The 15,969-nt window shown below is 40.2% G+C and overlaps 1 protein-coding gene across 1 annotated transcript in view; it reads right to left on the bottom strand.

The window, feature by feature from the left end:
- DIAPH3 (diaphanous-related formin 3) overlaps positions 1–15,969 on the bottom strand; it is a 563,671-nt gene that overhangs the window by 509,731 nt on the left and 37,971 nt on the right. The window contains exon 3 of the mRNA XM_010853857.1: positions 1,103–1,270. Within this exon, the coding sequence (XP_010852159.1) occupies positions 1,103–1,270 (168 nt within the window). The remainder of the gene's footprint in view (positions 1–1,102; positions 1,271–15,969) is intronic.

A 15,969-nucleotide genomic window follows, 5' to 3' on the forward strand; every position in this document is an offset into this window, starting at 1 on the left:
TGGACTGCAAGGAGATCCAACCAGTCCATTCTAAAGGAGATCAGCCCTGGGATTTCTTTGGAAGGAAAGATGCTAAAGATGAAACTCCAGTACTTTGGCCACCTCATGTGAAGAGTTGACTCACTGGAAAAGACTCTGATGCTGGGAGGGATTGGGGGCAAGAGGAGAAGGGGACGACAGAGGATGAGATGGCTGGATGGCATCACTGACTCGATGGACGGCATCACTGACTCGATGGACATGAGTCTGAGTGAACTCTGGGAGTTGGTGATGGACAGGGAGGCCTGGCGTGCTGCGATTCATGGGGTCGCAAAGAGTCAGACACGACTTAGCGACTGATATGATCTGATCTGATCTGATAGAAGAGTTATGGAGAAGGCAATGGCACCCCACTCCAGTACTCTTGCCTGGAAAATCCCATGGACGGAGGAGCCTGGTAGGCTGCAGTCCATGGGGTCGCTAAGAGCCGGACACAACTGAGTGACTTTACTTTCCCTTTTCACTGTCATGCATTGGAGAAGGAAATGCCAACCCACTCCAGTGTTATTGCTTGGAGAATCCCAGGGACGGGGGAGCCTGGTGGGCTGCCGTCTATGGGGTCGCACAGAGTCGGACATGAATCACTGAGGTGACTTAGCATAGAAGAGTTATAAAGGCACACCCCAAAGCAAGTGAGTTCAAGTGTCTGCAGACTTAACTGTTGCAGGACTATGCAAACATGGTTATTGTGAGAACTAAGAGCTTAAACAAGGTCCAAAAATCAGCATACTTAACAACATACACAGCAAAGCACTATGACTGTCATTCTCAAATGCAACTGAGCCAGACATAGCACTTAGATAATCTATTCAAGATAAAAGTATATCTGATACTTTAGAGGGTTTATGTTTTATGTACTTCTGTGTAAAACAACTGGTATGACACTTTTCTTCAGATTCTTATTTTTGTAATCCTAAACCTCTCTATGCCTTGAGTGCTAGCTATCTCAATGACATCAGAAATCACCTATGGAACCTAAGTTTCATACACATTTAGTTCCATGAACATAAGCCAAAGCTAAGGCTTTTACATCAAAAATTTTATAATGAATCAAAATTCTTACCATCATCTTTTCAAAAAGCTCTAAGATTTCCTTCTCTGACAGTGGTTTTGGAATGTTTTCATTCATTTCTGAAGAGCAATCATTGTTTGAAAATGCAGTCCTCAGGTTGGAAAGTGGAGGCCTCTCTTTTTTGCTCCCTGGAATTCTTATGCTGGCAAATCTATCCATCTATGAAGAAAGATAAAATAAAAAGCACACGTGTAAGTAATCCCTTCTCAACAATATTTATTTAATTTCCAAAATGAAAAAACAGGGTCAGTTGTATCATCATTGTGATTTCAACAGGAGGCATTCAATTTAGCACGTAAATTTTAAGATTAAAAGAAATAATAAATATAAAAATAAGTGAAGAGTCTTCATAATTATCCTGTCTGAAGGCAGGAGAGAGAGAAAAACTCAAAAGATTCCTTCCAATCTTACGATTATAGAATGAAGACTCTAATGATAAATGACCTTTGCTACAGATTAACAAATTAAGCATTTTTACAAAGGTAATTTAGCTAATTTGGTGGTTTAGTCACTAAATCCTGTCTGACTCTTACAACCCCATGGACTGTAGCCCGCCAGGCCCCCTCTATCCATGGGGTTCTCCAGGCAAGAACACTGGAGTGAGTTGCCATGCCCTACTCCAGGGATCCTCCCATCCCAGGAATTGAACCCTGATCTCCTGCACTGCAAGTAGACTCTTTACCAACTGAGCCACGAGGGAAGCCCAGCTAATTTGGTGGCTGGCAATCACACTGGTACTCAGAGTTCACACTCAAGCCCCCTCCTCCAGCATCCTTTTCATAGCACATACTACACTAGGACTGGGAGGGGATGGGAAGATGTGATTTAGGCACTTTGAGAAATGAATTTTACTTATATCTCCATAGCTTGGCCTGAGAGACATCACATTTCTCTTTACTCAGATCAGTCTGTATTTGAACTTTATGAATAACTACAGAGTAGACTTGGAGAAGGAAATGGCAACCCACTCCAGTATTCTTGCCTGGAGAATCCCATGGACAGAGGAACCTGGTGGGCTCACAAGTCCACGGGGTTGCAAAAGTCAGATAAGACTTAGCGACTAAACCACCACCACCACCACCACCACAGAGTAGACTGAAGCCTCAAGAAATAAAACTGGATTTTTATTGCAATGAGATTTCTTCTACAATTGTATCAACAAATAGTCCACGGATATTTGAAAATGCATAGATTATTTTACAAAGCTAATTGTTCATTCATTGAAAATAGCGTGTACTTATCAAGTTCTATTCCTCACAGAGAATCCAGACACACACAGTGTTTCAAGTGGTAACCATCAAAAAGGGAAAGAAGGGTACTTAAAAAACACTATGATTCTGGAACTGTTCAGCATAACTGTGCACACATTAAGCTACTGTTTTCACCATATATATGTGTAGTACATAAACCTGTACTATTCACTGTGGTAGCCATTAATTACATGTGGTTATTTAAATATAAATTAAATTTTAAAACTCAGTTCCTTTGCTGCCCTAGTCACATACCAAGTGTTCAAGAACCACAAGAGACTAGTGGCGCCCATATTGGGCAAAACATAAAGTACACTTCTATCATGACAGAGGTTCTACTGAATAGAGCTACTAGGGCCCATTAAAGAAATATAACACTTAAATTCTCTATTTAAAAAGACAGTAAGTCACAGTATTGATTATTCACTTCACTAAAGAAATAGGATTTTTTGCAAATAATAATGTTCTGTGCTTGGTTGCCAAGCCATGTCCAACTCTTTGCGACCCCCATGGACTGCAGCAAGCCAGGCTCCTCTGTCCATGGAGATTCTCCAAGCAAGAATGTCCAAGTGGGTTGCCATGCCCTCCTCCCCTGGATCTTCCCAACCCAGGGATTGAACCCAGAGCTCACACATTGTAGGATTCTTTACCAGCTGAGCCACAAAGGAAGCCTTCAAATAATAATATGCAAAGATAATAAGACTTGTCTTTCAAAACAGGCCTTTAAATTCACTTTGAAGATAATCCTAAGGAAAAATACCATGTAATACATATACTCACACATGGCCCATCTAACACAAACTAAATGTTAAAGTACTAACAACACGACAGCTTCTGGCAGGATTACAGAGTAGTCCACAACACCACTGCTCTCATCCTAACAACCAAAAGAAGCCAGACACCCTACAGAATTCTTCTCGCTGTTGTTTTCAACCCATCAGGAAGCTGAGGACACAAGGAAACCGGTACTGACTAAATACTGGGAGGAAACAGACTGCTCTTATCCCTGACAGCAGCTGAAGAAGAAAAATAAATTCAGTACAAGTAAAGAAAAACCAGCCAAGTTTTTTAACGAACTATTGACAGCCACATGAGTGCTGGCATGACTTCCAGGCCCTGGGTCATGAAGTCCCAGCCATGGAGCGAGTCTGCACCCTCCGATCAACTCTTTCCCTCAATCTTCACACACTGCATGGGGTAGATGCCTGTGGCCAGGGTTAGAGAAGGAAAGCCGAATATGGGGATGCTCTGAGGCAGGAGAGGCCTCTCCCAGTGCAAAGCAGCTGCCTGCCAAAGCCTCTGGACCAGCCAGGAGACCTGAGAGAAACCCAGACCTTCAGAGCACACACGCCAGCTGCTATCTGAAGGCTGGGGGCAGGATACCAAGTCTCTGAAGAAAGAGAGTCAGCAATGGAACTGAAAACAAAAAAAGAACACTACAGAAATCCTAAAAATGGGCATCAAGACTTTAAAGCAGAAAGAGATATTCCATGGTTTCCAAAGCCAAAGTTCAAGTGTTAATGCCAAAAAGCAAATTGCCAGAATCTCATTAGCAGTCAGATCCCAAGTCCACAAAGCATTTGAGGCCACAGACAAGCTGAATAAAACTCTAGCAGCAGAAGACCAAACCCAGCTCAACTAGCAATCACAGAGACACAGCCCCCATTTCAAGAGTCTGAAAGAAGGGCATGCCCTCCCTTGGAAGCAAATATTATTTAACTTCTACTGTAATTAAATAAAATGTCCACCATACAATCAAATGTTGCAAGACACAAAGGAGCAAGAAATGTGGCTCATGGTCAAAAGAAGTGACCGAGAGATGGCCTAGACGGCAGAATTACTAGACAGACTATTTAAAAGAAGATTCATAAAAATAATGCTAAAGGGTATAATGAAACTAGGACTATCATTTGGGGACTTTCAGTAGCAAATCATGGACACTATTTTTTTAATCTATTAGAATGAAAAGTGTATCAGAAACGAAGAATTCATTAGATGGGCTTAAAAAGAACCTGAACACTGCTGAGGAAAGAACTGGTGAACCTAAACACAGATCAATAGAAAGTACTCAAACTGAAACAAACAAACAAACAAACTAGAATAACCAATATTCATGATACACTATGAAATGTTGTGACACAAGTGTGGCTAGGGTCCCCAGCAGAAGAGAAAAGAGTATTATAAATACAGATATAGACATATGCGTCTATCAATTCACAGATCCAAGAAGCTCAGCAATCCCCAGAAAAAATACAAAACAAGCAAACAAAACACCCATACGTAGGAACCTCACAGTCAAACTACTGAAAATTAAAAATAAAGAGCAAACCATAAAAAGAAGACATTAAATACCGAACAAAAATGATACAAATTTCTCACCAGAAACAATGCCAGCAAAAGACAACCGAATGGCATCCTCGACGAACTGAAAGAAAAATACCCTCATCCTAGAATTCAATGTCTAGTAAAACTACTTTTCATAAACAGAAGCAAAATAAAGACATTTCCAGACAAGCAAAAGCTGAGAGAATCTGTCTACAGCAGACCTCCACTACAAAAAGTGTCAAAAGAGGTTTTTCATGCAGAATTGATGGAAATGGAATACCAAATACACAAAAAGAAATAAAGAGCAAGTCAGTGATACAAAAATAAATGAGCTATGTGAATGTAATTAACTAACAATCAGGTGGAGGAGACAAGCACATACACAGGTAATTATATGGCTATGTAGAAAATGTAATAGGAAGTATATACAATGTAGCAAAAGAAAAAGGGCAGCTAAGTCACCAACATAAAACCTCCCTGCTGTGAAACAGCTCAGAAATATGAAATTATTTCACATGAATATATGTCCACAAGTTATCTCTATGGACATCAGTACTTCAATTATTGATACTTGTTTTAAAACACTAGGGACATTGAACAGTTAAGAAACGGGGTTGGTTCCTCAGTCTTTTGAATCACTACTTCATTGCCATTGAGTCTATACATGTAACATCAACCCTTGAGTGTAGAAACTATACTGACTCCTCTTCACACCACACACACAAAGTGCATTAATAACTTATAAGGAAGCGAAATTAAGCAAAACACTATTAATGCAACATCAATATTATAAACATAAACATGTCAATAAATGGGAGGAGTAAGCTTAAGCAATTCACAAGCTAATTTATGAATACTTAGCTTCCAACAGTGGTAGAAGAAATCAAAATTTTAGTTTTCACCAAAAATCAAAATGCTTTAAAATCTCTAAAAGTCATAAAAATAACAATAATTATTAGTTGAGCCCCTTCTATATCCACACACTGTACTAAGAGACTGAAATGAACCATCAAGTTCAATGCATTTTAATTCTTCAATGAGGAAACTACTTGTTTAAATAACAACAAACAAGCTCCAACACACTTTTATACATAAAAATGTCATGCTATTTAGACTACAGTGACAGACTTTATTTTCTTGTGCTCCAAAATCACTGTGGACAGTGACTGCAGCCATGAAACGAAAAGACACTTGCTGCTTGGAAGAAAAGCTATTACAAACCTAGACAGTATATTAAAAAGCAGAGACGTCACTTTGTCAAGAAAGGTCCATAGAGACAAAACTATGGTTTTTGCAGTAGTCATGTATGGATGTGAGAGTTGGACCCTAAAGAAGGCTGACCCTAAAGAAGCATCAGAACTGATGCTTTCAAACTGTGGTGCTGGAGAAGACTCTATAGAGATTCCCTTGAACAGCAAGGAGATCAAACTAGTCAATATGAAAGGAAATCAACCGTGAATATTCACTGGAAGGACTGAAGCTGAACCTCCATTACTTTGGCCACTGAGGTGAAGAGCCAATTCATTGAAAAAGACCCTGATGCTGGGAAAGATTGAAGGCAGGAGGAGAAGGGGACAACAGAGGGTGAGATGGTTGGATGGCATCATCAACTCAATGGACATGAGTTTGAGCAAGCTCTGGGAGTTGGTGATGGACAGGGAGGACTGGCGTGCTGCAGTCGATGGGGTCGCAAAGAGTTGGACACAACTAAACAACAAATTTAGAGTACAAAATAGCACAAAGAAAATTTTAAAACTCAATGCATTATGATTTTAGACATAGAACTGCATTAGTATCAATAAATAATACTATAATTTGTACAATAATAATACAGAATTAGCACATCTCCACCATATGCTTAGCACCTGAACTCTAGGCGAGGGTTGGCTTTTATCCAAGTGTTGAAAAAAATGTGCACCAGATCTCTAGCCTAGCTAGCTAATGACAAGATAGGAAAAATTAGCACATCCCCCTTCTGACTCCTAAATCTATAAAGATGCAAAAAAAAAAAATCAGTGTTTCATAATTTCAATGCTTTCATTTTCCTAGATCAGAAAGGAATGAAAGACAAAAAAAGGAAGGAGCCGCAGGAGAAAAATAAATCCAACCCTTCCTCCTATACTAGAACAAACAGTAAACTGAATTTGTTGAAGACCTGAGGGTTAAAGTGAAAACATTTCCAGGTATGTGATGCTCTATCGAGGGCTACAAGAAGATTCCAAATACTGTGAGCATGATTACAAAGCCAGGTACAGAGTGAACATTATTATCAAATCAGTGTAAATGTTCTAAGGAAGTTTTATCTTTTTTAAAGGGATGATTCTATGACTTTACTCATAAATAGGGGGGAAAAATCACTCCTAATTCATCTTTCATGGAATTACACACACAATTTGCTTAAAGCAAGGCACAAGAGAACATAAAAGCAAACTTTTAAAACAGTTTTGTATATAAAAACATGACAGAAATCACCATCGTACTGTGTTCATCACTTGTTGTTTACATTTGGCAATTTGACTGCAACTGTATGTATTTTACAATGTGCACTTGGATGGCTACTCTTAATTTCATGTGAAATTCTCTTAAAGTTGAGATAGAAACACAACCCAAGTAGGCAAAGTATACAGTTTGCCTTTGTTGACGAGCTGGTTAAATATACAGAACACTGAGGGAATCCCATTATAATGCTATTTGGAGGTGGTACACACACTTAATTAATATGGCTTCAGCTGTGTCTGGGGTGTACTGGATTTTATAAATTAATATCACTTATCTTCAGGGGAAGTTAAATGAGCACCCTACTGAGTATTATCTAACAGTGATAATCAGTAATGACAGTTTAAAAAATTAATTAAACCAAAAACAGGCTCTAAAAAACTATCTGGATGCTTAGCTATTTTATAACACTGTAAGAGTGGAAACACACTTTTTACTGTTACAATGTTTTTCAATACTAACAGAGTAGTGATTTTTTTACATTTAAAACAAAAGGAAGATATGTAATTATTAGTCATTTTAAAACCTGAAAAGATGGAAAAACTATGTGTGATCATAAACACACATTCTTAGAATCCAGAAGGGAGAAGATATTTTCATGCAATCCAGGAGAATATTAAACAAATAAAGGTTTATTTTAATTATTGAATTAATTCTATTTCAACACATACCTGAAATAAAAAAAAAAAAACACTCAAAATTATCAATCGCAATCTTGCACTACATTGAAGAGGAGGAAAAAAACCTAACAGTTAAAATAACCTGGCTTTTTAATTTATTACTAACCAAGCAACTCGCTGATTAAAAATAGAACTCCAGAGTCTGACTCCTGAATCCTGCCCAGCCCCTCACTTACTGGGTTACCCTAAGCAAACCCCTCAAATTTCCACAATAGCATCTTTGTTGAAGAACTGGTTACATTCACAGAAGACTTGAGGGAGTGCCATTATAATGCTATCTGGAGGAGGGACGCCATGCTTAATTAATATGGCTGCTGCTGCTGCTAAGTCACTTCAGTCGTGTCTGACTCTGTGTGACCCCATAAACGGCAGCCCACTAGGCTCCCCCGTCCCTGGGATTCTCCAGGCAAGAACACTGGAGTGGGTTGCCATTTCCTTCTCCAAAGCATGAAAGTGAAAAGTGAAAGTGAAGTCGCTCAGTCGTGTCTGACTCCCAGCGACCCCATGGACTGCAGCCTACCAGGCTCCTCCGTCCATGGGATTTTCGAGGCAAGAGTACTGGAGTGGGGTGCCATCGCCTTCTCCGAATTCATATGGCAGTGAGCCATATTAATTAATAGAAATAGTTAATAGAAATAAAAGTACCTCTCACCTCTCAGCGTCAGGTTAAAAGGCAGACCACTCCATCTAAAGTAGTATATGAGCCCACTCACGTTCCCGTCTATCACAGCACACGGTTAATTTCCTTCATCTGTGCTGAGTATGACTTAAGAAAGCTTGTCATTTTCTTCTGTGTTGAACTCTGCCTCTCTCCCACTAAAATGTAAGTGCCGCGCTAGACAAATCTTCAGCTGTCTCAGCTGTGCTGGCCATTCTCAAGGACAGTCCTCAGGGATCTCCTGACTTGTATAAGCAACAGCACACTATGAAAATTATGGAGTGTCATTTCCAAGACTAGGTCACAAAAGACATTACAGCTTTTGTCTTGCTCCTTCTTGGATGACTCACTCTAGGATATGCCTGCTGCCAGATCACGACACTCAAGAAGACCTAGGGGAAGGCCCATGGGGCAAAGAACTGAGCTAACGAAGCTAGAGAAGCAGGGAGACATCCTGCCGACAGCCACGTGTGTGAGCCATCCCAGAAGCCCCAAACGTTCAGCTGATGAGAGCTCTAGCCAACATCTTCACTGCAACCTCATGAGACACGAAGCCACAACCACCCAGCCAAGCAACTTCCAAACTCCTGACCCGCAGAAACAATATGACATAATAAATGTTTGCTGATTTGGCTTAATTTGTTACACAGCAGCAGACAACTGATAGGCACCATTGTGTGTTTAGCCTACAAAATAGTAGCTGGCAGTCATACCTGAAGGTATGACTAAGCAATTACTGGATGATAAAATATACAAAAAATAGTGCCATCCCACAGATGATTACCACTTGGGGAAAAAAATAATACAGTAACAAATTACAAATAAAGGTAAAAAATACTGTAAACGTCCTCGAGCAAATTAGCAACAGATAGAGACCAGTGATTAATTCTGGGGTGGAGAAGGAACCTCAAAAGAGTCTTTGGAAAGGGATGCAAAGAACATCAGGTGAGGCTAAATCAGAATTACAGGAGATGGTGCATGTGAACAGCTAACGAGTCCCATGCTCTTTAAAATGCTAGTGACATCACTGTCACAGAGACATCTTTCTGGGGAGGAAAACTGGCCATTCACTGTTTCAAGTGGATAAGCTAAGCATCTCAGTCATAGGTACAATCTTATCACCTGGTAACAATTCCCACCAACCTACCAACTACTACACCCTACCTTCAATGCTCCTAAAATGGCCATTTCCCACTCTTAAATTGTATTACTGAAATTTATAAAAAGTTCTTTAACCAGAGGATCCTTTGAAAAGATGAAAATGTATCACCACCTCCCCAAAATTACTTACTTACAATGATTTGTTCACATTTAGATTTTATACAGTGTTTTAATATCATTAAGTGAGAAATACGCTTAACAGTTATAATCTTGAAATTCCTTTAAATTGCTTGAAAATAAGTTATGCCATGAAATTAAAAGACACTTGCTCCTTGGAAGAAAAGCCATGACAAAACTAGACAGGATATTCAAAAGCAGAGACATTACTTGGCCAACAAAAGTCCGTCTAGTCAAAGCTATGGTTTTTCCAGTAGTCATGTACAGATGTGAGAGTTGGACCATAAAGAAGGCTGAGCGTTGAAGAACTGATGCTTTTGAACTGTGGTGTTGGAGAAGACTCTTTGAGAGTTTCCTGGACTGCAAGGAAATACAAACAGTCCATCTTAAAGGAAATCAGTCCTGAATATTCATTGGAAGGACTGATGCTGAAGCTGAAGCTCCAATACTTTGACCACCTGATGCGAAGAGTCAACTCACTGGAAAGGACCCTGATGCTGGGAAAGACTGAAGGCAGGAGGATAAGGGGACAACAGAGGATGAGATGGTTGGATGGCATCACCAACTCGATGGACATGAGTTTGAGCAAACTCCGGGAGTTGGTGATGGACAGCCTGGCATGCTGCAGTCCATGGGTTCAAAGAGTCGGACAAGACTGAGCAACTGAACTGAACTGAATACGCAATATGTATTCCACAGCCAAGTGCCATATGCAGACTAGCCAGTGGAAATGCCCACATAGGAAAGAGGCTTTCTTTATCTGTGATAAAGTCACAGGCCCAAACCTACTGTTCCTATGTTTAGCTGGTCATTTGGTTTTTTGCCTTGCTTATGTGTATAATTTTTTTAAATACTAAATTTTACTTAAAGCTTAATTTAAAAGATTTAATCCTTTTCCCATTAAGTTCAATTATACCATGAATTCTACCACAGACCCCTTGGGGGACCATAGACCCCAGAGTAAGTGTCCCTGGTAGGTACGAATGGAAAAATAACATAAATAGTGGTGTAAAAGAGAGGAACTTAAGTTCTAATGCTTGCAATGAATCAATGGGAGGGATGAGATGACCCACAGTTGAGACTAACATGGAGAAATGCAATAGAAATGCTCAAGAAGAGCTGGAAGCCTTTGAAGGAAAAAGCTAACAGGAAAATAAAGTCTTCAAATAACCCCTAGGTTTCAAGTACTGCAACAAGGAAAGCAAACATTCAAAGATGACAGACTTTGAGTTCCAAAGGGCAAAGTAGGAGGGTTTTTGAAGGCTTCAGAAGTTGGGCGATACTGTCAGATTAGAAAAATACACGGCCCTGGACTGGGGGAGAAGCATACAGACGCATACTGAAGATGTGGACTCCTGAGGTTGTCTCCAGTCAGCAGAAAAGTGATTTGAACTATAATAACTTTAATGAAAATTAACTAGGAAACATAAATCAAACCAAGTGGACCGTATCTTAAGTCATCTTGCCTCTGCCCTCTGCCGCTACCACTGCTGCCCTATTTCAGGCCACCTGGACAACTGGTATAGCCTCCTAACTTGCTCCAGTGTCTCCACTGGCCCCTGCCCCTACCACTCCCCAAACTAATCTCTGCGCAGATCTTACTGAAATCCAAACCAAATCATGTCCCTCACTGCTGTACTTCAAACCTTTCAGCATCTGTAATCCCGCAGCTCAGAGGATGACACTCAAATATCTTACCATGGCTCAAAGGCCCACTTTGACCTTAATCTTACTTCCTCTTAAGAAAATCTCTTCGTGACCCCACCACCATTAGACTATATCATCTAGACATAATGAATAACCTAGAAACTTCTACACATGCACAAGATATTTCTTGTGCCTAGAACCTATCCATTTATCTGGATAATTTCAATTCAGGCTTCAGTTTGCACAACGTCTCATGCAGTAGCCTTTCTGACACCTCAAGACTGGATTAGATGCCCATACACCTAGCGCTTCCCCATTATATAGTATACCACATGTTAGTATATGTGTACCACTCTAAGTCAAAAAGACAGGACACTGAAAGTTGAACTCCTCAGGTCGGAAGATGCCCAATATGCTACTGGAGATCAGTGGAGAAATAACTCCAGAAAGAATGAAGTCAAAGCAAAAGCAACACCCAGTTGTTGATGTGACAGGTGATGGAAGTCAAGTCCGATGCTGTAAAGAGCAACATTGCATAGGAACCTGGAATGTTAGGTCCATGAATCAAGGCAAATTGGAAGTGGTCAAACAGGAGATGGCAAGAGTGAACGTCAACATTCTAGGACTCAACGAACTAAAATGGCCTGGAATGGGTGAATTTAACTCAGATGACCATTATATCTACTTCCATGGGCAAGAATCCCTTAGAAGAAATAGAGGAGCCATCATAGTCAACAAAAGAGTCCAAAATGCAGTACTTGGATGCCATCTCAAAAACGACAGAATTATCTCTGTTCGTTTCTAAGGCAAACCATTCAATATGATAGTACTCCAAGTCTATGCCCCGACCAGTAATGCTGAAGAAGCTGAAGGTGAACAGTTCAATGAAGACCTACAAGACCTTCTAGAACTAACACACAAAGAAGATGCCCTTTTCATTATAGGGGACTGGAATGCAAAAGTAGGAAGTCAGGAAATACCTGGAGTAATCAGCAAATTTGGCCTTGGAAACAGAATGAAACAGGGCAAAGGCTAATAGAGTTCTGCCAAGAGAATACACTGGTCATAGCAAACACCCTCTTCCAACAACACAAGACAAGACTCTACACGTGGACAACACCAGATGGTCAATGCCGAAATCAGATTGATGATATTCTTTGCAGCCAAAGATAGAGAAGCCCTATACAGTCAGCAAAAATAAGATCAGGAGCTGACTGTGGCTCAGATCATGAACTGCTTATTGCCAAATTCCGGTTCAAACTGAAGAAAGTAGGGAAAACCACTAGACTATTCAGGTATGATCTAAACCAAATCACTTATGATTATACAGTGGAAGTGACAAATAGATTCAAAGGATTAGATCCAAAAGAGTGTCTGAAGAACTATGGACAGAGATTTGTGACACTGTACAGGAGGCAGTGATCAAGACCATCCCAAACAAAAGAAATGGAAAAAGGCAAAATGGTTGTCTGAGAAGGCCTTACAAATAGCTGAGAAAAGAGAAGAGAAAGGCAAAGGAGAAAAGGAAAGATACATTCATCTGAATGCAGAGTTCCAAAGAATAGCAAGGAAAGATAAGAAAGCCTTCCTCAGAGATCAATGCAAAGAAATAGAGGAAAATAATAGAATGGAAAAGACTAGAGATCTCCTCAAGAAAATCAGAGATACCAAGGGAACATTTCATGCAAAGATCGGCACAATACAAGACAGAAATGGTATGGACCCAACAGAAGTGGAAGATACCAAGAACAGGTGGCAAGAATAAACAGAAAAATTATACAAAAAAGGCCATCATGACCCAGATAACCACGATCGTGTGATCACTCACCTAGAGCCAGACATCCTGAAAAGCTAAGTCACGTGGCTCTTAGGAAGCATCGCTACAAACAAAGCTAGTGGAGGTGATGGAATTCCAGTGGAGCTCTTTCAAATCCTGAAAGATGATGCTGTGCAAGTGCTGCACTCAATATGCTAGCAAATTTGGAAAATTCAGCAGTGGCCACAGGACTGGAAAACATCAGTTTTCATTCCAATCCCAAAGAAAGGCAATGCCAAAGAATGCTCAAACTACTGCACAATTGTACTCATCTCACATGCTAGTAAAGTAATGCTCAAAATTCTCCAAGGCAGGCTTCAACAGTATGTGAACCGTGAACTTCCAGATGTTCAAGCTGGATTTAGAAAAGCCAGACGAACCAGAGATCAAATTGCCAACATCTGCTGCATCATTGAAAAAGCAAGAGAGTTCCAGAAAAACATCTATTTCTGCTTTCTTGACTATGCCAAAGCCTTTGACTGTGTAGATCACAAGAAACTGTGGAAAATTCTGAAAGAGATGGGAATACCAGACCACCTGATCTGCCTGCTGAGAAATCTGCATGCAGGTCAGGAAGCAACAATTAGAACTGGACACGGAACAACAGACTGGTTCCAAATCGGTAAAGGAATACGTCAAGTCTGTATATTGTCACCCTGCTTATTTAACTTATATGCAGAGTACGTCATGAGAAATGCTGGACTGGAGGAAGCACAAGCTGGAATCAAGACTGCCAGGAGAAATATTAATAACCTCAGATATGCAGATGACACCACACTTATGGCAGAAAGCAAAGAGGAACTAACGAGCCTCTTGATGAAAGTGAAAGAGGAGAGTGAAAAAGCTGGCTTAAAACTCAAGATTCAAAAAAGAAAGATCATGGCATCTGGTCCCATCACTTCATGGCAAATAGATGAGGAAACAATGGAAACAGTGACAGACTTTATTTTCTTGGGCTCCAAAGTCACTGCAGATGGTTGACTGCAGCCATGACATTCAAAGACGCTTGCCCCTTGGAAAAAAAGTTATAACAACCTAGACAGCATATTACAAAGCAAAGACATTATTTGGCCAACAAACGTCCGTCTAGCCAAAGCTATGGTTTTTCCAGTAGTCATGTATGGATGTGAGAGTTGGACTATAAAGAAAGTTTTTCGCTGAAGAATTGCTGCTTTTGAACTTTGGTGTTGGAGAAGATTCTTGAGAGTCCCTTAGACAGCAAGGAGATCCAACCAGTCCATTCTAAAAGAAATCAATCCTGAATATTCATTGGAAGGACTTATGCTGAAGCTGAAGCTCCAACATTTTGGCCACCTGATGTGAAGAACTGACTCATTTGAAAAGACCCTGATGCTGGGAAAGACTGAAGGCAAGAGGAGAAGGGGACAACAGAGGATGAGATTGTTGGATGGCATTACTGACTCAATGGACATGAGTTTTGTAAACTCCTGTTGTTGGTGATGGACAGGGAGGCCTGGCGTGCTGCAGTCCAAGAGGTCGCAAAGAGTTGGACATGACTGAGCGACTGAACTGAGTTGAACTGAATATTCCAAATATCTCAAAGTTATATTTATCCACATCTACTTAAAGTACAATTTCTAATTACATATATTCAAATATTATACTACTATATGCTTGAAAGGAAATATAAATTAGTTCTATAAATGTTACATTATTTTCAAGACCTAGACCAATCATACCCAAAAATTACCTGAAGATATCAACAATTGCTTTCTACCTGCCAACCTGACATAGGCACTGTAATCCATTCCACTGATATCCACGAGTAAAATCATTAGAAAGAAAAAAAAAATTACTACCACTCCTGCCAGTCTGTATTCCAACCTGTCCTTTGAAACAGCTGAAAAGTCACCTTCTCTATGAAGTTTTCTCCAAGACCAAAATTGACCTTACCATTCACCATTCCAGCCCACTTCAACTGCATACTGGTTTTGTACACAAGTTTTTTTCCTCACTGTTCCCAGAGGGCAGAGACATATTATTCATCTTTGCCATGTCTATAACAGTACCAAGCCCTCAATAAAGGCTCCATGAATTAATGGATAAAAGGATGAATAAACAAGTCTGCATACCTTACTGCATCTTAGCATACTCAGCTCTGAGAACTCTTGATCTTATTTCCAAGTTCCTACTGATTTGAGGAGGAGCTCTCTAAACCAGCCCATAAATATTTAAAAATCCAAGATAGCACTGAAGTGTTAACTACTGAAAATCTACAGGAAGTGCTAATTAACTCATATTAATGTGCTCTGAAAGGCCCACCAAACTGAGTGAATAGTTGAAGTTTTTTACGACTTATTTTCAGGTATATTCAGTTGTCCCGCTGGTGCACCTCCTTTATTCCCTTATTGGTTGATTCTTCGCTGCGCTGGGCCTTCGCTGCTGTGTGCCGGCTTCTCAGTGCGGGGACTTCCCCTGCTGCAGAGCGCAGGCTCGAGGACCGCAGGCTGCCCCTGGGACCTGGAATCCTCCCGGACGAAGGCTCAAACCCACTCCACTGCACTGGTAGAAGGATTCTTAACCACTACACCACCGGGTAAGTTCCTGGTATATTGAATTTCCACAGAATATTTTGAATATATAATTTTGCAGGACAGCTGTGGAATATATTATGATACATTTTGCTTTATCATTTGTTTTTAACTTTAAAAGGAAAAATAAATTAATAAAAATGCAAAATAAACTTA

This window comes from Bison bison, unplaced genomic scaffold, assembly GCF_000754665.1.
Source record: "Bison bison bison isolate TAMUID 2011002044 unplaced genomic scaffold, Bison_UMD1.0 scf7180017864332, whole genome shotgun sequence".
Classification (NCBI taxonomy): domain Eukaryota; kingdom Metazoa; phylum Chordata; class Mammalia; order Artiodactyla; family Bovidae; genus Bison; species Bison bison.